At 51.1% G+C, this 22,710-nt stretch overlaps 1 protein-coding gene across 7 annotated transcripts in view; it reads right to left on the bottom strand.

Moving 5' to 3' along the window:
• Positions 1-22,710, bottom strand: part of IQSEC1 (IQ motif and Sec7 domain ArfGEF 1) — a 511,294-nt gene that overhangs the window by 28,858 nt on the left and 459,726 nt on the right. For all 7 annotated transcript variants that reach the window (XM_068162621.1, XM_068162627.1, XM_068162622.1 and 4 more), the window contains 4 exons: positions 10,996-11,157; positions 7,335-7,457; positions 5,797-5,963; positions 813-952 (listed from right to left, as the gene is read on the bottom strand). In XM_068162621.1, coding sequence (XP_068018722.1) covers positions 813-952; positions 5,797-5,963; positions 7,335-7,457; positions 10,996-11,157 — 592 coding nt within the window. The remainder of the gene's footprint in view (positions 1-812; positions 953-5,796; positions 5,964-7,334; positions 7,458-10,995; positions 11,158-22,710) is intronic.

Below are 22,710 nucleotides of genomic sequence, written 5' to 3'. Positions count from 1 at the left end.
TCCCTGGGCAGCCTGTGCCAGTCTCTCACCACCCTCATGGGGAACAACTTCTTCCTAACATCCAGTCTAAATTCCTGTCCCCTAGCTTGGATCCATCCCCCCAGTCCTGTCACTACCCAACACCCTCAAAAGTCCCTCCACAGCTTTCTTGGAGCCCCCTTCAGATACTGCAAGGCCACAATTAGGTCACCTGGGAGCCTTCTCTTCTCCTGACCGAAGAGCCCCAACTCCCTCAGTCTGTCCTCAGAGCAGAGCAGCTCCAGCCCTCTGCTCATCCTCGTGGCCCTTCCAGCGCCTCCAGATCCTTCCTGGAACAGAGGCTCCAGAACTGGACACAGTGCTCCAGGGGGGGTCTCAGTAGAGTGGAGCAGAGGGGCAGAATCCCCTCCCTGGCCCTGCTGGCCACACTTCTCTTGCTGCAGCCCAGGCTCTGCTTGGCTCTCTGGGCTGCAAGTGATCTCTGCTGGCTCCTTTGGAGTTTCTTCTGCCCCAGCAGCCCAAGGCCTTTTCTTCAGGGCTGTTCTCAAGCCAGTCCCTGCCCAGCCTACATCAGTGCCTGAGATTGCCCTGACCCAGATTTCAGAAGGGGAGAGCTTCACACAGAGGAAAGAGTTGCACATCATCAATGCTGAATACCAGACTGCCACACCACCACCACTCATCTGCACTGTGGCTGCTCCCAAATGAAACCCAGCATCAGTACCAAGCATTATTGGTACAGCCTCTGCTTTTCTGCCTTTATTTATGCTTCCTCTAAGCAACCCCCTTCTGCAGGCCCTGTCCTACTGAGAGGCAGGGTAAAGGGAACTTACTGGTTTCTTCCCTACAATGAGTTTCTCCACCTTCTGGACTTGGGACACGTGATCCTCGTTGGTCTTCAGCTCCCGCTTGCGGATCCGTTCGTAGATCCCAATCAGCATTTCCCGGGGGATGTCCTCCCCATCATCCACACCTGCAGAAGGAAACAGTTCCTGTTAGCTCAGCAGCACAGCCTGCTTCAGGTTATCCTCCCCATCATCCACACCTGCAGAAGGAAACAGTTCCTGTTAGCTCAGCAGCACAGCCTGCTTCAGGTTGCCCTCCCCATCATCCACACCTGCAGAAGGAAACAGTTCCTGTTAGCTCAGCAGCACAGCCTGCTTCAGGTTGTCCTCCCCATCATCCACACCTGCAGAAGGAAACAGTTCCTGTTAGCACAGCAGCACAGCCTGCTTCAGGTTGCCCTCCCCATCATCCACACCTGCAGAAGGAAACAGTTCCTGTTAGCTCAGCAGCACAGCCTGCTTCAGGTTGCCCTCCCCATCATCCACACCTGCAGAAGGAAACAGTTCCTGTTAGCACAGCAGCACAGACTGGAAGAGACCTTAAAGATCATCCAGTTCCAACCCTTCTGCCAAGGGCAGGGACACCTCCCACTAGACCAGGTTGCTGAAGGCCTCATTCAACCTGGCCTTGAATACTTCCAGACTTGGAGCTTCCACAACATCTCTGGGTAACCTGTTCCAGTGCCTCAACACCCTCATGGGGAAGAATTTCTTCTTAATGTCTCATCTAAATCCAGCTCCTTCCAATCTGAAGCCATCACCTCTTATTCCATCACTCCATGCCTTTGTCAAAAGTCCCTCTCAAGCAGGCTCTCACCAGCCATTGGAAGGCCACTCTGAGGTCTCCTCAGAGCCTTCTCTTCTCCATTCTGAACAACCCCAACTCTCTCAGCCTGGCCTCACAGCAGAGACCTTCCAGCCCTCCCTCACTGCTGTGGCCTCCTTTGGCCCTGCTCCAACAGCTCCATGTCTCTGCTATGCTGAGGACTCCAGAGCTGGCCCCAGCACTGCAGGGGACACCTCAGCAGAGCGGAGCAGAGGTCATAATCCCCTCCCTCCACCTGCCAGCCACAGCCAGCCATCAGCTGGCTCTGAGTGATTTCTCAGCTAGGAGAGGGCAGAAAGCTGGGCAGCCAGCATTGCCCAGGACTGCTGTTTGTGCTGCTTCTCTTCTGTCCTGGCCTTGTGCCTACCTGACCAAGGTAGCAGAAGTGATGCTGCTCATTGGGGAAGCACTGATTTTTGTCCCAAAGCCTGCTGCCTTCAGCATGCCAAAGCAGTGATGGAGATGACACAGGTATTGGGGGGGGTTGATTTCAGACTAAGCTGTAAAAATCCTTGATTATGAATACTAAACAAATGCTCATTTCCCATCTCTATTTTTTTTTTGCCTTTTCAGTTTCCTCTGTTTGGTATCAAAGCTCAAATGAGTTAAATAAATGACACTTGAGGCAGTAAAATCCTCTGTATGGCTTTCTCCTGGGAGCACACCACTGGGAGGAATCAGAGCCACCATTCCATTTTGCTCCATCCCAATATTACTCTGCTCAGAAAATGTCTTTGTGGTTGGGGTTTGGTTGGGTGTTTTTTTTTCCCCCACACAAGAACCCTGTGAGCACCCAGCAAAATTAATGGGAGCAGTATTTCCTTCAGGGCTTGCAAAGCAATCTACTGTGCAGAGACAAATCACAGTCAGCATTAGCCATGCCCTGTGTGATTATCACTGGCATGTCACCATTCTAACAAATGCCACAGTGCCTGGAATGCTTGATCCTGGAGTTTTAATAGCAGTGGAAGGAGCCCAGTTTCAAGAAGTGCCTTGAGGCTGGCTGGCCAGGGGCCAGGGAGAAGCATGGCTGGTTTTTTTAAGCAGGTTTAAAGCAATAACCTCTTATCTCCCATTCAGAAGCCCAAGCACAATATTTTATCAGTGGAACAAGTGCTCACTCTTAAGAATTTCTGTAATCAAAGGCAGTTGCTTTGCAACTAGAAGCAAAAGAGCCTCTGTTCTGTTCCACACCAGCAAGTCTGCCACAGATTACCCTTTGCAGTCATTTAAAGCCAGAAGCAAGGTAGCCTATTGGGGAGGGGGGGGAAACAGAGCCTACAATAAGAAGAAATTACTGGCCTTTGGGCAGGAGCTCAGAGAGAATGGACTTCAGGCAATGTAACTACAGAGTTATGCTAAGAGATGAGTATCAGGCCTGCTTCAGTCTTTGTGGGCTTCAAAATCAAATCTCCACAGTAACTTACACTTTGCTGAACTAAACCACCTGCTTAGCATCACTGCTTGCCATGACCACAGGCAAGCAAATCACCAAGCAGCAGCTGCATTGTCAAGGTCACAGCATCACAGAATGGGTTGGGCTGGAAGGGACCTTAAAAATAGAATGGAATAGGAATAGGAATAGAATAGAAGAATAGGACCAGACCAGGTTGGAAAAGACCTTCCAGTCATCAAGTCCAACCTCTCACCCAACACCATCTAGTCAACTAAACCATGGCACCACGTGCCTCACCCAGGCTCTTTTTAAACCCTTCCAGGGATGGTGACTCCACCACCTTCCTGGGCAGCACATCCCAATGGCCAATCTCTCTTGCTGGGGAGAATTCCTTTCTCACCTCCAGCCTAAACCTCCCCTGGCACAGCTTGAGACTGTGTCCTCTTGTTCTGGTGCTGGCTGCCTGGTAGAAGAGACCAACCCCCACCTGGCTACAACCTCCCTTCAGGGAGTTGGAGAGAGCAAGAAGGTCTCCCCTGAGCCTCCTCTTCTCCAGGCTAAGCAACCCCAGCTCCCTCAGCCTCTCCTCCCAGGGCTGTGCTCCAGACCCCTCCCCAGCTTTGTTGCCCTTCTCTGGACATCTTCCAGCATCTCAACATCTTTCCTAACCTGAGGAGCCCAGAGCTGGACACAGGACTCAAGGTGTGGCCTAACCAGTGCTGAGCACAGGGCAGAATGACTTCCCTGCTCCTGCTGGCCACACTCTTCCTGATGCAGGCCAGGATGCCATTGGCTTTCTTGGCCACCTGGGCACACTGCTGGCTCATGTTCAGCTGCTGTCAACCAGTACCCCCAGGTCCCTTTCTGCCTGGCTGCTCTCAGCCACTCTGACCCCAGCTTGTAGCATTGCCTGGGGTTGTTGTGGCCAATGTGCAGAACCTGGCACTTGGATGTGTTCAATCTCCTGCCCTTGGACTCTGCCCATCTACCCAGCCTGTCCAGGTCCCTCTGCAGAGCTTCTCTACCCTCCATCAGATCATCCAGTTCCAACCCCCCTGCCATGGGCAGGGACACCTCCCACTAGCCCAGGTTGCTCAAGGCCCCAGTTCACTTGGCATTCAACACTTCTAGGCTTGGAGCCTCCACAACTTCTTTGGGCAACCTGCCCCTGTGCCCCACCATCCCTCATCCCCAAGAAGAATCTCTTCCTAATGTCTAATCTCAATCCATCTTCCTGCAGTTTGAAACCATTGCCCCTCATGCTGTGTCTCCATGCCCCTGTAATAAAGTCCCTCTCCTGTAGCCCCCTTCAAATCCTGGAAGGCTGCTCTAAGGTCTCCCCAGAACCTTTTCTTCTCCAGGCTGAACAACCCCAACTCTCTCAGCTACAGAAGGGTTCCACTCCTCTGATCATCTGTCTGCTTTGTTCCATGTTCTTCTTGTGCTGAGGGCTCCAGAGCTGCCCCAGCAGAGCACAGCAGAGGGGCAGAATCCCCTCCCTGCCCCTGCTGCCCACACTGCTGGGGATCAGCCCAGGACAACAGCACACAGTGCTGGTTTATGTTGAGCTTCTCCTCCCCCAGTACCCCTAGGTCCTCCTGATCTCCAGGACACCACCAGTCCTTTGCTTTCACAAGTACCAAACTGAAGGTACCACCTGCAGTCATGCACACAGACTGCCACAGCTCTGAGAGGCACCACTGCAGAATCCCTGTACCAGATGACTGTTCAACAGAGCATCATTACTGGCTGCTGGGGTGGGGCTGCTCTCTTTATGCTGCTCCATCCACTGTTGCCAATAGAAGAGAGACTGTGCACAAGGCTGCTGTGTCAAGGCAGGGGGAGGAGGGCATTGCACTGCCTGAGCAGGCAAAGGTCCTGCCCTTTGCACAAGCACACAGCAATGCAACTAGAGGCAAAGCTGATTTTCCCCTATGGGCACAAACTGTCTTAAAGGGATGTGGCAGTTCAGGCTGGGTGCCTCTTGTTCCTGCCACATAGGTTACACCTCTGGTGTCCCAAGTGTCCAACCCAGGAGGTGGGCACAGGAAACAGCCTATTTCATACCCATAAATCTTGTGCCCTATAAATCCATCTGCAAAGTCTTTCTCTTCCTCTTTCTTCCCTTGTGGGAGCTGCTCCCTATCAGGTAACTGTGGGGGAGTATCTCAAGGCCTCTTAGGCCTGGCTATACCTAATGCCAGGAGGAGACAAGGGGTGGAGAAGAAGCAGTCTCAGAACTGGCCAGCTCAGACCAGCCTAGCAGTATGGGGAGAAGAAATAGCCCTGGGGGGTTTGGGTATACCTTCAGGTGGGGAGAAGGGAAGTGTTGAGAGGCTTTGGGTGTGCTGTAGGGAACTCTATGCTTTGGGATTCTTTGCCACTATGCTTTGCAGTTTCTGTACAACACCAATTGCTTTTCCATGTAAACTTTCCATCACTCTCCAATCCATTGGTGTGATGAGTGTCACTCTTTTGTCCCTTTCAGGGGCAACAGAGGATCTGTTTGGCCTTAAACCAGGACAAGGGAGAAAAAGGGATGGGGACTTCAGCTTCATTTTATTCCTCCAATATCCAAGTGCTCTTCTGGAGCACAGCAGGAGATGAATGTCTGACCCATTCTTCCTCCAGTGCCCAGGAACAACAGGAGGTGCCCTCTCCCCACACCCCCCCCCACCTCCCCAGCTCTCCAGGGAGAGGCAGTTCCAGGGAGGAGCCATCCCCCACCTTCCAGGTCAGTGTTTGCTCACCTCTCAGGTTCTTGACAAAGTCTTCTAGCTTCATTTTGCGCTCTGGTTTGACGTTGGGGCTGTACATGTCTGTGTTCAGCAGTATGATGGCAAAGGCTAGGATGAAGATGGTGTCAGGGTTCCTAAATTGCCTCACCACACCTGGGTTGCAGATGCAGTATCTCTGGCTGTACAGAAAAAGACAAGCAAAGAGGAGAAGCTGTCAGGGCTGTGAATTCCTGCCCAAATTCCTCCAAAGCAACCAACTGCTGCTACATTCCAGGAGCTGAGCAACAGATTATTTGCCTTCCAGACATACATTTCATTTTCCAGGCACATACTTCCATGAGCCAGCCCTAGAAGGAGGAAGGCTTTTGTGCTCTACTCTACCTTCACTTCTTAGGACAGACTCTCAGCTACAACAGCTTCATTATTTCACCACTCTTTCTTTCAGTGACTAAAACCTACTGACAGCAAGTAAGAATGCAGCCTGGATCTTAGCTCACTACCACAGGGTGATTTACCCTGGGCCAGGTATGTGTTGGCATTGATTAGAAGAGCATTAATAAAGTTAATGCTCTTTATTCCCCCCTGGTTGAAAAGCTTTAATGTAAGTTTGAGAACATTCTTCTCCAAAATGTAAACAATCCTGTTAATTCCACTCACAGAAACCATCATATGCAGCTTGTTCAAGACAGTCAAAACCCCTTCAGCTGCTTTTCAACTGATGCCAGAAAGCACTCTTGAGTTGATAAGCCTTTCCCTGTTGATTCCAGTGGGCCTTGGTTTTACAGGGAGCAAGACAGAGCTCTCTAACCCTTCTCAAAGCAGTTAAAGAAAAACTCCACACAGGACACGATAGAAATATCAGTGGAAGGTTACATGGAAGTGCTATTCATAAACTACATGCTACAGTGCAAAGCAGATTAAATCAAAGAAATCCAGAGGCCATGGTTGTCCATGAACCTCCTTAGGCCAAAGCTGCCCCAACCTCCACCAAACCAGGTCAAAATCCAGGCCTCAAATCCCCCCAACAACCATGACTCTCTGCCCCCCTCCCCCCCCCAGAAAGCCCCAAATGAAGCAGCTTAAAATGAGCCTTGCCCAGGCCTCTACCAGGCTGCTCAAGACTGAAACCCTCTCCCATACCAAACAGGACACAAAGGAGCTGCATTGTGAAGGAAGCAGGGAGAGGAGAAGGGAGGAGGCAGCTTGTGCTGTCCCCTTCTCCAGGCAAGATGCAGGTGCTCTGGGGATGAAAGAATAACAATTTCCTGTCCACCCCTGGACCTCCTGGAGGCCCTCAACTTTCTGGTTCTTAAAGGCACCCCCATGAACCCATGACACAGTGACATACACACAGAGCACCAGCAAATGCAGCTTCCTCTTTGCTCCTGAGCGGAGCCTCCGCACAGCACGCGCTGTGTTTGTAGGCAGCTCACAGGGATACTGCAAACAAGCAGGGAAGTAACTCAGATTTGCTCAACCTCCCCGGCCCTCCAGTTTGACCAGTAGACAACAGCAGGTTTTCTGGTGAGTGAATCACTCCAGCAGCCTACCTAAAAGCTTCAATCAGCCGTTCTACTTTCTGGGCTTCCCCTTGAACGCGGATATGAGCCTGAAATTTCCTGAGTGCTTCATCCAGTTCCATGGTTGAGAAGTCCATCTCATCCACCACACAGCTAGGAGAAAAACAGATTGCCATTGTGTCTTTTCATTTGTCTTTTCACTTCCCACAATACAGCACCAAAAGTAAGATTCTGAGAGCAAAAGCACCTTTCTGTTTCCCACCTCTGGCAGAGGTTCGTGGGCTTTGCTGCCAACACTCAGCAGCAACAGCTGTAGGTGAGCTGCGGGGGAAGGGCTCTTCAGCACCCATCAGCCACAATGAGCACACAAGGCTCTTTTGTTTTCCTGTAACAGAAGAGCTGCTGGGGTGACAAATGACTGAGCAATGGAAGTGGTATCCCATTGCCACGAATCATTAATGGCATTGTGCTTCCAGGCCGATCAGTTATTTCAACACCTATAATGATCTAAAAGGGTTTGTGCTGCTCCAATACCAGACCTCCAACAGCAAGCACCATGATCTGCTCTGTGGCTAGGGATGCTCTTGCACATGGAGAAATGTTTGGATAGTCTCTTACTGTCGTCCTCACCTCCCCACTGCGTGCCAGGCCTTTCAGGTAACTCATGCAGGAACAATCCCTCTCTCCACAGAATCACAGAATGGCTCAGATTGGAAGGGATCTCAGAGATCATCTACTCCAAACTCCCTGCCATGGGTAGGGACATGGCAGGGACACCTCCCAACTAGCCCAGGTTGCTCAAGGCCTCATCCAACCTGGCCTTGAACACTCCCAGGGAGGGGGCATCCACGACCTCCCTGGGCAACCTGTTCCAGAGTCTCAAACTGCAGAACTTCTTCCTCAGATCCAGTCTAGCCCATTCCCCCTTGTCCTGTCTCTAGATACCCTCATGAAAAGTCCTTCTCCAGCCTTCCTGTAGGATCCTTTCAGGTATTGGAAGGCAGCTCTAAGGTTACCCTGGAGTCCTCTCCAGGCTGAGCAATCCCAGCTCCCTCAGCCTTTCCTCACGGCAGAGGTGCTGCAAACATGCTGACAGAAAACGTGAAGGAGCCAGGTTAACATAACCAACAAGGTGAACTCTGTCATTCTAATACTGTGTTTAAAGACTACTTTGAAATCTAGAAGCTTATAAATTCCCTCTGTTTAAACTTAGCTTTTGGTTTTGAAATCAACAGACATGAATCACTGGAAGCAACAGCACTGCAGTGCTGAAACCCCAGAAAGCAAGCAGAGCCCAGCTTTAAAAGCCTTTTCTTAACCATACAGCTTTACAATGATAAATTACAGCAGCTTGCATTTCTTCCTCTGGTAAGGCTGCAGCTAACAGACTAATACCACAGCACTTCATTCACTTGGCCTTGAACATTTTCCCCTTTATGCAGAAGTGGCAAGGAAGGAGACAAACCAGCTTGGCATTTCTCACGCCCTTTCCAACCCACACCTCCAGAGCTATTATCAGCTCTGCAACAACCTTCACATGAGACCTGCCTAGTGCAGGTTCTGTAACACCTTCCAAAGCTCTTCTCTCCTTCAAAGGTGTAAAATGCATGTGCAGGCAAGCTGGAGGCAAAATGAAGTCATCAGCAGAGCAACTAAGACCCTCCAGTACCATGCTGGCCAACAATATAACAAGCAGGGGTCTGAAACCACCAGCAGACACTCCGCTGCGGTCAGTGTTCCTAACTGGAACCAGTACTTTCTGCCAGTGTTTCCCACTGCTGTACAGATCTTTTCTAGTGGTTATGTCCCCTGTGGGGACAGGCTGAGAGGGCTGGGGTTGTTCAGCCTGGAGAAGAGAAGGCTCCAGGGAGACCTTCCAGTATGTGAGGGGGGCTACAGGAGAGCTGGGGAAGGACTTCTGACAAGGGCTTGTAGTGACAGGGCAAAAGGGAATGCACTGAAGCTGGAAGAGGGGCAAGATGCAGGGACAAGCATTTTCTTCACTGGCCAGTGTTCCAGGAGGACTCTGTCTTCTCTGCCTTCCATTCTGATCTGTGTGTTCCTGCATCCAGTTCCTGAATCCAGCTCCTCAATCCAGTTCCCATCTCCTGCTGAGTCCAGCCTGGGACTTGCCCAGTGCCTGCCCCAGCACCAGTGGTGCCATTACTGCCATCAGGGGTTGGGCTCCATATCGGTTTCTGTCTTTCTCACTCTGTTTCATGGGATTGTTCTTCTTTCCATCCCAGCTGGTTCAATTTCTCTCCCAGCCCATCAGTCCCTCTTTCTTCTTCCCTTTGGGGAGGCAGAGGGGTCGATGGAGAGCCTCTGGCAGTCACCTGGTGGCCAGCCCAGCCCTGACCTCGACAGCTTGTTAAATTAACACCCTCTTACAAATAGCACCCTCCTCTGTATATCAGGTTTAGACCTTTCTGATCAAGCTGATGTAAGTCTAATTTGCTGCCTTGAATTTCTTTGCTCCTTAAAGCAGTTTCTGTTTATCTAATCTTTTGGAAAAGAGCAGCTTTTACAGACCTTGTCAGCACAGGCCTGTGCAGGCTGCAGTCCCTGTTTGTCTAACAGCTGAGCCATTTGGCTGCAGTAATTGTTTCCATGTTCTGGTGCTGATGAAGCCTTATGTTGCATCTAATCATATTGTTTTGTTTCATTCAGTAAATTACTAGGGGGAGCCTGAAGAAGGAAAAAAATGTTGGCAATAACACAGTCTCACACCAATAAAATGATAACATAAATTTAGAGTAAATGTACATGGCTGTGGGGAATATAAATCCTGGTAAGTATCTGGCTGGTTCAATAATAAAAACAGGAACTTGGTTGCAAAGCAAGGAAAGAAATATTTGCTCATCTGCATGTTCTCTTTCTTAACCCTTAGAGAGCAGCACAAACATTCAGAGACTGCCTCTGGCTTGATGGAAGGCCTTACATAAACATCCAGAGACCATGGCTACCACCTGAGTGATGGAAAGCCTTACTTGAACCTGGGGGTTCTAATCAACAAGCAACTGAAGATGAGCCAGCAGTGCCCAGGTGGCCAAGAAAGCCAAAGGCATCCTGGCTGGGATCAGCAATGCTGTGTCCAGCAGGAGCAGGGCAGGGATTGTCCCCTGGCACTCAGCTCTGGGGAGACCACACCTCAAGTATTGTGTCCAGTTTTGGGCTCCTCAATCCAAGAGAGATGTGGAGGTGCAGGGCAGAGGAGGGCAAGGAAGCTGGGAAGGGCCTGGAGAATAAATCTTGGCAGGAGGAGCAACTGCAGGAGCTGGGGATGGTTAGTTTGGAAAAGAGAAGGCTGAGGGGAGACCTCCTGGCTGTCTACAGCTCCCTGAAAGGAGGTTGTGCAGAGGTTGCTGCTGGTCTCTTCTCACAGGTAACTAGTGATAGAAAAAGAGGGAATGGCCTCAAGCTGTGACTGAGTAGGTTTAGACTGGACAGTGGGAACAATTTTTTCCCAGCTAGAGTGGTCAGGGATTGGAATGTGCTGCCCAGGGAGGTGGTGGAGTCCCCAAGCCTGGATGTGTTTCAAGATGGTTTGGATGTGGTGCTTCAGGATATGGTTTAGGGGTGACCCTTGCAGAGTGGAGTTCTTGGTTGGATATGGTGGTCCTGAGGGGCTTTTCCAGCCTGGGTGTTTCTGTGACTCTGGGAAGGCCTCCTCCCCACACTCCATACTCACTCCAGCACGTCGCGGTTGAACTGCTTCTGCCGATTCCCCAGGAACTCTCCGATCATCTGCCTGCTGAGACCTTTCCTCTGCAGCAGGAAGTGGGCAACGCCAACTGGAGTGTCTGGCACGAAACCTCGTTCAATGAGGTACTGGACTCCTTTTTCAGGTTTTCTGAGGAGAGATGAAGATACAAAATGATTAATTTTCTCCCACTGGACCTGAAAAGTACCGGAAGAGGCTGCCCGGGGAGGCGGCTGAACGATCATCACCCCTGGAGGGATCTCAAAGCCATGCAGATGTGGTGCTGAGTGAGCTGGCAGTGTGGGGTTGGCCTGATGATCTTAAAGGTCTATTCCAGCCTAAACAATTCCACCATTCTATGAAGGGATCTGATGAGAGTGTTACAGCAATGCCACCGATCACTCCTGACTAGCATACTGCTGGTGTAGTCCCAGGATCAAAGCAACCAACCCACAGAACACACTGCTCACTCTTGGTAGCTTACCAGCTCTGACACACACCTTTGCACATCACTAGACACTCCCCTTCCCCACAGCCCTTCCAAGCAGGAGCTTTAGATGCAAGCAGCCTCACACATGGAAGTCAAAAGGTTTGTCAGTGCAAAAGTCAAGCCCAACATCAGGTCACTAAATGCTCCTGTGGCTGGGAGAGGTGCATCTCCCAGGAAGGGAACTCAAAAGCTGCCTGATGACAAAGAAGCAGCAATTAACTTCCCCAACCTCACACTCCCCTCATGTCAAAAGTTGAACTTACTGAACAGAAACACCTGAAAAAATATAACCTGCAAGCTGAGCCACACCTTGAGTCCTGTGTCCAGTTCTGGGGCCCTCAGGTTAGGAAAGATGTTGAGATGCTGGAAGGTGTCCAGAGAAGGGCAACAAAGCTGGGGAGGGGTCTGGAGCACAGCCCTGTGAGGAGAGGCTGAGGGAGCTGGGGTTGCTTAGCCTGGAGAAGAGGAGGCTCAGGGGAGACCTTCTTGCTCTCTCCAACTCCCTGAAGGGAGGTTGTAGCCAGGTGGGGGTTGGTCTCTTCTCCCAGGCAGTAGGCACCAGAACAAGAGGACACAGTCTCAAGCTGTGCCAGGGGAGGTTTAGCCTGGATGTTAGGAAGAAGTTCTTCACAGAGAGAGGAATTGACCAGTGGGATGTGCTGCTGCCCAGGGAAGTGGTGGAGTCACCTTCCCTGGAGGTATCATAGTATCATAGTATCATTCAGGGTTGGAAGGGACCACAAGGATCATCTAGTTCCAACCCCCTGCCATGGGCAGGGACACCCCAACCTGGCATTTGGTGATTGTGTGATTAGAAGACATTTCTTCTCTGAAAGGGTTCTCAAAGCCTGGCACAGGCTACCCAGAGAGGTGGTTGAATCCCCATTCCTGGAGGTGTTTCAAAGAGACAGAGCTGTGGTGCTGAGGGCCATGGTTTTAGCCCCAGCCTTGGCAGAGCTAGAGAATGCTTGGGCTGGCTGACCTTGCAGGGCTTTGCCAACTGAAACCATTCTGTGCTGCTGAAATCCCCCTGACAGCACAGAGTGGGCACTGCACCTGCCAGCACCGGCACCCCACGGACATCCACTACTGCTTTAAAAGCTATCAAAGGGCTCTTCACACAACCTGTGGCTTCAGCAGCTGTGTGATTCTGTCAGGAGTCAGGACAAAACATCCACCTGTACGAGTGGATGGCTGGCAGCATGTGGGCTGCCCTGAAAGATGTCTCCTTTAAGGCAAGCCACATCCATTTCAAAGGCCAAGGTGACCCTGCTATTTTCACACCGGGTTGATCACCCAGCCATCACCCTTCCTGGGGAGGGGGTGAATTGCAAGGAGCATTACTAAATGCATCACCATTCAGTTCTCCTGCTCTTTCACATGATGCTGCTATACACTTAATGCTCTGGGAAGAGTTAGAGAGATGAGAGGAACACACAGAAATGACTCAAAAGGGAGTTGTCACGTCTCCATTTCCTGCAGCAGGCTTTGGGGCTCTTCAATCTGCAATGAGATTACATCTGCTCAGTAAAACCTCGTCAAATTCATCCCCTTCCCACTCCACAAGTGCCTTTTTCCTTGTGCCTAGTCCAACTGCTATGTTACATGCTTTTGAGCTGTATTTCCTAGCTCTTCCAATTTAAATTCACAACATCCAACCCAACCAGGAATAGTTCACAGATTGCACTGGATTGGAAGGGGCCCTTCAAAGGGCTTCTTGTCCAACCCCCCTGCAGTCAGCAGGGACACCTCCAACTAGATCAGGCTGCCCAGGGCTGATCTTGAATGTCTCCTGGGATAGGGTCTCAGTCACATCCCTGGGCAACCTGTTCCAGTATTCACCATCCTCATAGTAAAGAACTTCCTCCTGACGTCCAAACTAACTCTGCCCTGCTCCAGTTTCAAACCACTGCTCCTCATCCTATCCCCACAGGCCCTTCTGAACAGTCCCTCCCCAGCCTGCCTGAAGGTCCCCTTCAGATATTAAAATGCAGCTCTAAGGTCTCCCCAGAGCCTTCTCATCTCCAGGCTGAATAGCCCAACTCTCTCAGCCTGTCCCCACAGCTCCAGCCCTCCCTGATGATCTTTGTGGCTTCCTCTAGATCCACTCCAGCAGGTCCATGTCCTCCTGTGTTGAGAGCCCCAGAGCTGGCCACAGTACTCCAGGTGAGATCTCACCTGGGCAAGCAGAGTGGCAGAATCACCTCTCCTGATCTGCTGGCCATGCTGCTTTTGGTGCAGGCAGTTATCTCTGCCCTCCCTGTTAGTCAGTTACATTTGTGCCTAGAACTCAGAGTGACACAAGCCCAGGAGAAAGCAGAAAACCAACCAGCACAGCTGCAGGGGGGTCTCAGCAGAGGGGCAGAATCCCCTCCCTGCCCCTGCTGCCAGGGATCAGCCCAGAACAGGGCTGGCTCTGGGCTGGCAGCACTCAGTGCCAGCTCACATTGAGCTTCTCCTCACCCAGCACCCCCAAGTCCTCCTCCTCAGGACATTTTTTACAGTAAATACAGGATATTTACAGTAGTCATAAAAGCAAGCATTAGTTTAACATTTCCATCATGGAATGGGCTTCTTGAGTAGCACAAACCTAAGACTTTTCTGAGAACCATTCAGGAAGTCAAATATTTTCCAACAGCCAAGTTGGCAGGAAGAAGCTAGGGGAACATTCCCCTCAGCCTGGCAGGCAGTGAGATGTTGGGTTTATGGTTGTACTTCCCCATTCACCTTTGATGAACACCCTCCTGCTGCCACAATGAAACTAAGAGAATCATGAAGTCTATTTTAAACTTGGGAAAGAAGGAGAAAAAAAAGAACACCACCCCTAAAATACTACCAAAACTAGTGCCAAAGCAAACTGTCAGAGCTGCCTCAGTCATGCAGCAAGGCAAGGAGTGGACTGAATGGAAGAAAAAGCTGTGCCAGGGAAGTTTAGGTTGGAGATTAGGAACAGTTTCTTCCCTGCAAGAGTGGTCAGGGATTGGCACAGGCTGCCCAGTGAAGTGGCAGAGTCACCATCCCTAGAGCTGTTCAAGGAACACATGGACATAGCACTTGGGGATATGGTTTAGTGACCTAAGTGGTGTTAGAGTTTGGACTTGATGGTCTTGGAGGGCTGTGCCAACCAAAACAATTCTATGATTCTATGAAAAACTACAGAACCTGAGTGGGAAGCCTGAGCTGGGCTTTTCTCGAGCTACACAACTGTTTAATGAAGAGAAAGGAGAACTGGGTGTAAACTGGATCTGCTGGGAATAATGACAAGAAAGAGCCTCTGGGTTGGGTAAGAGGGCCAAGGGCATCCTGGCCTGCATCAGGAAGAGTGTGACCAGCAGGACCAGGGAGGTCATTCTGCCCTCTACTCAGCACTGGTCAGGCCATACCTTGAGTCCTGTGTCCAGTTCTGGGCTCCTGAGTTTAGGAAAGATGTTGAGCTGCTGGAAGGTGTCCAGAGAAGGGCAACAAAGCTGGGGAGGGGTCTGGAGCACAGCCCTGGGAGGAGAGGCTGAGGGAGCTGGGGTTGCTTAGCCTGCAGAAGAGGAGGCTCAGGGGAGACTTTCTTGCTGTCTACAACTCCCTGAAGGGAGGTTGTAGCCAGGTGGGGGCTGGTCTCTTCTCCCAGGCAGCCAGCACCAGAACAAGAGGACACAGTCTCAAGCTGTGCCAGGGGAGGTTTAGGCTGGAGATGAGGAAGAAATTCTACACAGAGAGAGTGATTGCCCATTGGAATGGGCTGCCCAGGGAGGTGGTGGAGTCACCATCACTGGAGGTGTTCAGGAGGGGACTTGATAGGGTGCTTGGTTGCATGGGTTAGTTGATTAGGTGGTGTTGGATGATAGGCTGGATGCAACGATCTGGAAGTTCTCTTCCAACCTGGTCTATTCTATTCCATTCCATTCCATTCCATTCCATTCCATTCCATTCCATTCCATGGAGGCCATGACACAGCACACTGCCCACAGCTTCTCTGCACCTTGTGGAAAGAGGGAGATAGTTCTGTACATCACTGGGCCAGTAGCCCTACAGTTTCCCCTACAGCAGGGATGACTTCTCCTCACTCTGGTATGTTCACCTTCCCAGGTTCATTCAAGACCAAACCATGAAGCCTAGCAGCAGAGATATGAAGGTCACAGCTCACTTACAATTACCTCCAATTACCTGCAGTAACCTCCAGCCAGTGAAAGTGAATTTCTGCTCCTGTGACTAACAAAAGAATTTACCAGGAAGTGAGCTCAGTGCCCAGCTCTGTTTGGTGGGGCAGTAACATAAAGAGAGGAAACTCTGCAGATACCTGCTTTCATGAAACTGCAGCTCTGCCATGACTTCCAGGCTGATCAATCAGTTCCTTTATGTCACTGTTTCCTACCAAAGTGTTAGGAAATCCAACACTAAACATTTATTAGTGCTGCTGAAAACTTTATGTTTGCCTTAAAGCCAACAAGCCTGAATCAGAGCTGACTGGAGACCCACAAACAGCGCCCAAAAGGCAGCTCAAGGCTCCAAGCAGGAAGTCTGGGCTGCTTCAATACCAGAGGAAAAAGAGAGCTTAAAGGCTTTTTTCAGAAACAGGATTTTTTCCTGTCAGCAAAGCATCAGCCTTGAGGAACAAAGCAGTAAGCAGAGGGAGGAGAATCCTAAGGCACACCCCAAGCAGTTGCTGGACATGTCCTTGCTAGTAAAAACCACCCTGAGTCATCATGCTGGAGCAGATTTTGTAGCTCCTCGTTGTTGCCTCTCTTGGCACTGGACAGCCTGCGTCTCCCCTCCCCTCCCGCTGCTCCTTCCCTCCTTGCAAGACAGAAGGAAATCTTTCAGTGAAATCAATGGACCAAAACCCTCTGTGAGGATGTTCTCACCTCTTCTGACCCTGCTGCATCTCTGCAGTTCTCAGAGAGCAGGGAAAAAGAGTGTGGAGCTGCCAGTGGAGCAAAATACACCGCACTGTGAGACAAGACAGATGAAAAACCTGCTGGCTGTCTCAGAACTGCTTGCCAGGGCTGAGCACTGCTTCATGCTTATGCAACTGCAGTCAGGAATGAGGTATTAAGGTGACTATGTCCTTGAAGCTGAGGAACAGTCCCTGTCTCATTGTCTTCTAGTGTCCCTGTCTTAGAGTCTCTTTCCACACTGCTCCCCCAGTCACACAGAACAGAAGCACTTCCAACTTCAATTTCTGCACCTGTGATGACTGCAAAATTATTTCTAAGGTCCAGAGAAGGACAAAAAGGGTGGGGAAGGGTCTGGAGAACTCAGGTCTTGTGAGGAGCAGCTGAGGGAACTGGGGATGTTTAGTCTGCAGAAGAGGAGGCTGAGGGGAGCCCTCATTGCTCATTGCAACCTTCTTGAAAGGAGGTTGCAGCCAGGTCGAGGTTGGTCTCTTCCCTCTAGTAATGAGTTATAGAGAGGAGGAAATGGCCTCAAGATCCACCAGGAGAGGCTTAGGTTGGACATCAGAAGCTTCTTCACTGAAAGGGCTCTCAAACACTGGAAAAGGCTTCCCAGGGAAGTAGTCGAATCCCCATCCGTGGAGGCCTTTCAAAGGGGCAGAGCTGTGGTGCTGAGGGCCATGGTTTAGCCCCAGCCTTGGTAGGGTTAGAGAATGGTTGGACTGGATGATCTGAAAGGTCTTTTCCAGCCTAAATGCTTCTGGGATCCTACAACCCCCTGGGAATGCCATTATTTTCAAGGGGATACCTTTTGGATTGGCAGTGCAAAACCACTCCTTTAAAGACCTCCCTATTTTTCATTTACAGGTTCACCAACCCCAATCCAGTAGGTAGATGTGAACTTTCAGAGGAAAGAGTCAGCTCCCCCTCACTTTCTTCCTTAACTCTTTCCCCAAGGGCTCCTTTGCAGCCTTCCAACCTCCCCTCTGTGGGCTGGCAGCTGGCCACATTTTTCACCCTCAGAATGTTTTCACTTTAGGTTTGGGGGCAGGGGGAATTCCAATTCTGGCATCCAAATCTCACCCTAGGCCGGTCTGGGAGCTGCTCACCCCATCCACTTCCTCCCTTCCTGGGGCCATTCTCTACCCAGCAGCTGTTCCCTCCTGAGCAGGCCCCTGGCAGGGCTCCAGCACAGCAGTTCCCCATTCCTGGCACGCAGCAGCAGGAGGGGGACTGTGCCCAGCGGGGCCGAGGGCAGGCAGGGCTGGCAGCAGAAGGTGAGGTAATGGCTCCCGCAGGGCTCCAGTTCACACAGCTCCTGCTGGCCCTGGCACAGCCTTCCAAAAGCTGGTTCTGCTGTCAACATTTGCTCAAGTTTCTGCTCCCTTTTCAGGGCAGTGAAGGGAATCCTGCTGCCCACGTTTGAATAGCGCTGGTTGCCTGCAGGGAGTTCCGTTGGCCTTCTGTGCTACCCAAGGTGCCCACTCTGGGGGAAGAGAAGGGAAAATGGCTCCTGAAGGAGGGGAAATAAAACACCCACAGAACAAAGCAAAACACAGAGAGCTGTTTCTTCCCTTGTTGTTGTTTTCCCCTTTGGGTGTTCTCACTTAGGGCTAAATGTTTTCAGGAGTAATGAGAGTCACAGTAAGAACATTCCTCCCCTCTTACAAACTCCTCGGCGTGTTCAGGGACAGGCTACATGGAGAGCTTTGATTTGCCTTTGGAACTGGCTGTGGCTGAGTAATCTGCACTCCAGATGTTGGAACCACAGTGAGGTCCCCCTCAGAATATGCATGAGGATGGCAGAGGGCTCTGGGAGAACACAACTCTTGTCTCCCCTTCCCTCCTCCTGTTGAATTATTCCCTAAAACACAGGAGGGTACAGGATGGGCAAAGACCTCACAGACCAGATATGGGAGAGGCAGGAGAGCATCATGGGCAGAAATGTGAACACAGCAAGTGACATCTAAACACAGATACATAGAAAGGTTTGGCTTTTGGAAGGGACCTTAAAGATACTCTAGTTCCAACCTCCTCCCATGGGCAGGGACACCTCCCACCAGCCCAGCTTGCTCAAGGCCTCATCCAACCTGGCCCTGAACATCTTCAGGGAGGGGGCATCCACAGCCTCCCTGGACAACCTGTTCCAGTGTCTCACCACCCTCACTGGCAAGAATTTCTTCCACATTTCCAGTCTCAATCTGCTCTCCTCAAGCTTCAATCCATTCCTCCTCATCCTATTCATTACAAGACCTTGTCAAAAGTCCCTTCCCAGATTTCTTGCAGGCCATTTTCGGGTACTGGAAGGCTGCTCTAAGGTCTCCCTGGAGGCTTCTGAGAAGGAACTTCTTTACTCTGAGGGTGGCAGAGCACTGGAGCAGGCTGTCTAGAGAGATGGTGGAGACTCCATCTCTGGACACTGCCTGGACATGTTCCTGTGTGACCTACTGTGACCATTTTAGGCCTTCTCTCACCACCACACCTACCCTAGGGGATCCTGCTCTGGCAGTGAGGTTGGACTTGATGATCTCCAGAGCCTCCTTCCAACCTCCAGCATTCTATGATTTTGTGATCATCTGTCCAAAGAATTAGTTCAAAGCTCTTCCAACCTGGTCTGGTCTATTCTATTCTATTCTATAGTGAATCAACTTACTTTGATTTACACCTTCCTCCTCCTATTCCATCTGCACTTTCAAAGCCTAAAATAATTAGAAGTGTTTCCAACAAACCTTCACCCTAAAATTCACAGAATCACCAAGGTTGGAAGAGACCTCAAAGATCACTCTAAGGGAGACAGCCTAAAACTTCATGTTCTCAGATTCCAGCCTGCTGACAGGAAGCCTGAGTGAAGGCAACACAGGGACTATCTTCAGCATCTTAAGGGGAACTCCTGAGGCATGTGATGGGTGTAGAGGAACACCAGATTAATACACTTATTACAACATTTCAACTAATGAATGCCTGAGAAAACACATCTGGCAGCTTTTAAGGGTTTCCAAGGGGAGTTTTGCAGTGCTTCCTGAGTGTAACAGCACTGAGGAATCCAAACTACCTCCAGTCTCTCCCTGCATGTAAATGATGGCAAACACAGACTCTGTTGAGAGGATGAAACATGTGCCTTCTCACCAGCATCATTACTGGGTGTCTGAGACTTCCAGTGAGAGCTGCCATTTGCAGTTGTGTCTTTGCTACAACCCTGCCAGCACTCTGCAAGTTTCTCTCCCATCTGCTTAGTAAAACAGAAATCTGTCAGTTAACATCATGGAATCACACAACCACAGACTGGTTTGGGTTGGAAGGGACCTTAAAGCTCAGAGCTCAGCTAGTTCCAACCCCCTGCCATGGGCTGGGATACCTCCCACCAGCCCAGCTTGCTCAAGGCCTCGTCCAACTGGGCTTTGAACACCTCCAGGGAGGGAACATCCACAACCTCCCTGGGCAACATGTCCTAGTGTCTCCCCACTCTCACTGGAAAGAATTTCTTCCTAATATCCGATGTCAATCTCTACTCTCCCAGCTCAAAGCCATTGCCCCTTCTCCTGTCACTCCCACCCCTTGTCAAAGCTCCCTCCCCAGCTCTCCTGTAGCCCCCTTCAGGTACTGGAAGGCTGCTCTGAGGTCTCCCTGAAGCCTTCTCTTCCTTAGGCTGAACAACCCCAACTCTCTCAGCCTGTCTCCAGCCCTCTGATCATCTTTGTGGCCTCCTCTGGACCTGCTCCAACAGTTCCAGGTCCTTCTTGTGCTGGGAGCCCCAGAGCTGGACACAGTGCTCCAGGTGGGGTCTAAGCAGAGCAGAGCAGAGAGGCAGGATCCACTCCCTCAGTCTGCTGTCACTGTGCTTTGGACGCAGCCCAGGTTGGGTTCAGTGACCCTGAAGGTCTTTTCCAACCAAAACAATGCTGTGACTCTACAATTACAATGCAGCTGTAGTGGAGGACCAAGGGGAGAAAATCCAGCTCCTTGGGAGGCAAGGAGGTGATTATGATGATGTGCTCAGGCTCGAGGCAGAGAGTTAAACACTGGTGGGTGCCCTCCAACAGCACTTTCCTATGATTTAAGCCAAGAATAGAATCCATTGAGCCAGGCTTGGAGGCAGCAATCTCAACGTGTGAGAAAGTCTGCTCCTGGAACTGGCATCCAATTCTTATCAAGAGTCATCTTTAAATTCTGAATAAAATCATCCCCACCATGAATTAAATGAAGCCTGTGGGGCCTCAGTGCTTACATCACTGCATAATGCAACCAGATCCTCCTGCCTTATTAACCCTGTCCAGAAATCCCCTGAGAGCACTTGGGAACAGTGGGAGCCTTGATAATACCCTGTCAGAAAGGAAGCTACAGAGAACTCCCCAAAACAGTATGCTGCATGGACTGAGAACACATGGGGAATGGTTTTCCATCTGTCACTACCCTTCCCAGAAATTAAGAAAGGGGGAATGGGGAGTAAAAGACATCTGGGAAAACTTATGATGAAAATATTTATAGCCCAGCCTCTGCTCCAGCAATGTAAAGTGGTTGATGCTCATTTACATCCAAGATGTACCTCATGGCTACAAAGCCTTCCACCAAACATAGAATCAGAGAATTCTTAGGGTTGGAAAGGACCTCAAGGATCAGCCAGCTCCAAGCCCCCTGCCATGGGCAGGGACACCTCACACTACAGCAGGTTGCTCACAGCCACATCCAGCCTGGCTGCAAAAACCTCCAGGCAGGAGGCTTCCACCACCTCCCTGGGCAGCCTGTGCCAGTCTCTCACCACTCCCATGGGGAACAACTTCTTCCTAACATCCAATCTGAATCTCCCCATTTCTAGTTTTGCTCCATCCCTCCCAGGCCTATCCCTCCCTGACACCCTCAAAAGTCCCTCCCCAGCTTTCTTGTAGGCCTCCTTCAGATACTGGAAGGCCAAACAGTAGATGAAAAGAGCCCTCCACAAAACCCTGTCATGACACAAACAGCAGAAGAGTGGCAGGGTGCACATGGCCATGAGCTGCACTTAACCAGGCTCTCTTCACCGGCAGCGTCACACAATGGCACCAGCACAGCCGGCTCCCAGGGCCAGAAGTCACAGTGCCAGAGGAACACTGCCAGAGGGGAGGACATTGCACAGTGTCTCCCAACATCTGATATCCCAAACATGACTCCAGTCCCTGCTTGATATACAAATGAGTCTGAGAAGCACACAGCTTGAAGTGCTGGGTTCTGTTCTGGGCACCACAGGATGAGGAAGACATTGAGGTGCTGGAGGGTGTCCAGAGAAGGGCAGTGAGGCTGGTGAGGGGTTTAGAGGGTGGTATATGAGGAGAGGCTGAGAGGGCTGGGGGTGTTTATCTGGAGAAAAGGAGGCTGAGAGGAGACCTCGTTGCTCTCTACAACTCCTTGCAAGGAGGCTGGAATATCACAGTATCACAGTGTAACTTAGGTTGGAAAGGACCTCGAGGATCATCGAGTCCAACCTATAAGGCTGCTGTTGGTCTCTTCTCCTAAGTAACTAATGACAGGATCAGAGGAAATGTCCTGAAATTGTGCTGGGCAGGATTAGGTTGAACATCCAATCTCAATCTCCCCATTTCTAGTTTTGCTCCATCCCCCCCAGTCCTATCACTCCCTGACACCCTCAAAAGTCTCTCCCCAGCTTTCTTGGAGCCCCCTGCAGATACTGCAAGGCCACAAGAAGGTCTCCTGGGAGCCTTCTCTTCTCCAGACTGCACAACCCCAACTCCTTCAGTCTGTCCTCACAGCAGACCAGCTCCAGCTCTCTGCTCATCCTCGTGGCCCTTCTCTGGACACCTTCCAGCACCTCCAGATCCTTCCTGGCACAGAGGCTGCAGCACTGGACCCAGAGCTCCAGCTGTGGTCTCAGCAGAGTGGAGCAGAGGGGCAGAATCCCCTCCCTGGCCCTGCTATGTTTCTCTTGCTGCAGCCCAGGATGTGGTTGGTTTCAGAGTGGCACTACAGAAGGTGTTTGTACCCCTGGCCCAGCGGGTGCTGAGGATCCCTGCACTGCGCTCCGCCGGCTGGGGCTCGGCAGATGCGGCACGGGTTTGAAGAGGCAGGGACTGAGGGCAGCTTTATCACCACACATACCTGGTAGCCACAAACACCTGGCAAGGAGCCACTGCTGCTGCTCCCCTGCCGGTGGCATGAGAGAAGGGAACCTGACCCGCAGCTTCCTCCTGCCGCAGAGGGCTCCAGCCTGCCACTGCCAAGCGCGGGGCCGGCCGGCGGGCTGGACGCCTTCCCTCCCGCTGGGGCCGGCTGAATCTGCTCCAACCATCGGCGCACTGCGAGCACAATGGAACCTGAAAATCCTACCAGCCTGGCCTG

This window comes from Melanerpes formicivorus, unplaced genomic scaffold, assembly GCF_026170545.1.
Source record: "Melanerpes formicivorus ecotype bairdi unplaced genomic scaffold, bMelFor1.0.p_v2 SCAF_66, whole genome shotgun sequence".
NCBI classification, from domain to species: domain Eukaryota; kingdom Metazoa; phylum Chordata; class Aves; order Piciformes; family Picidae; genus Melanerpes; species Melanerpes formicivorus.
The sequence above is the reverse complement of the archived record's forward strand: the minus strand, read 5'-3'. Positions and strand labels throughout refer to the sequence as shown.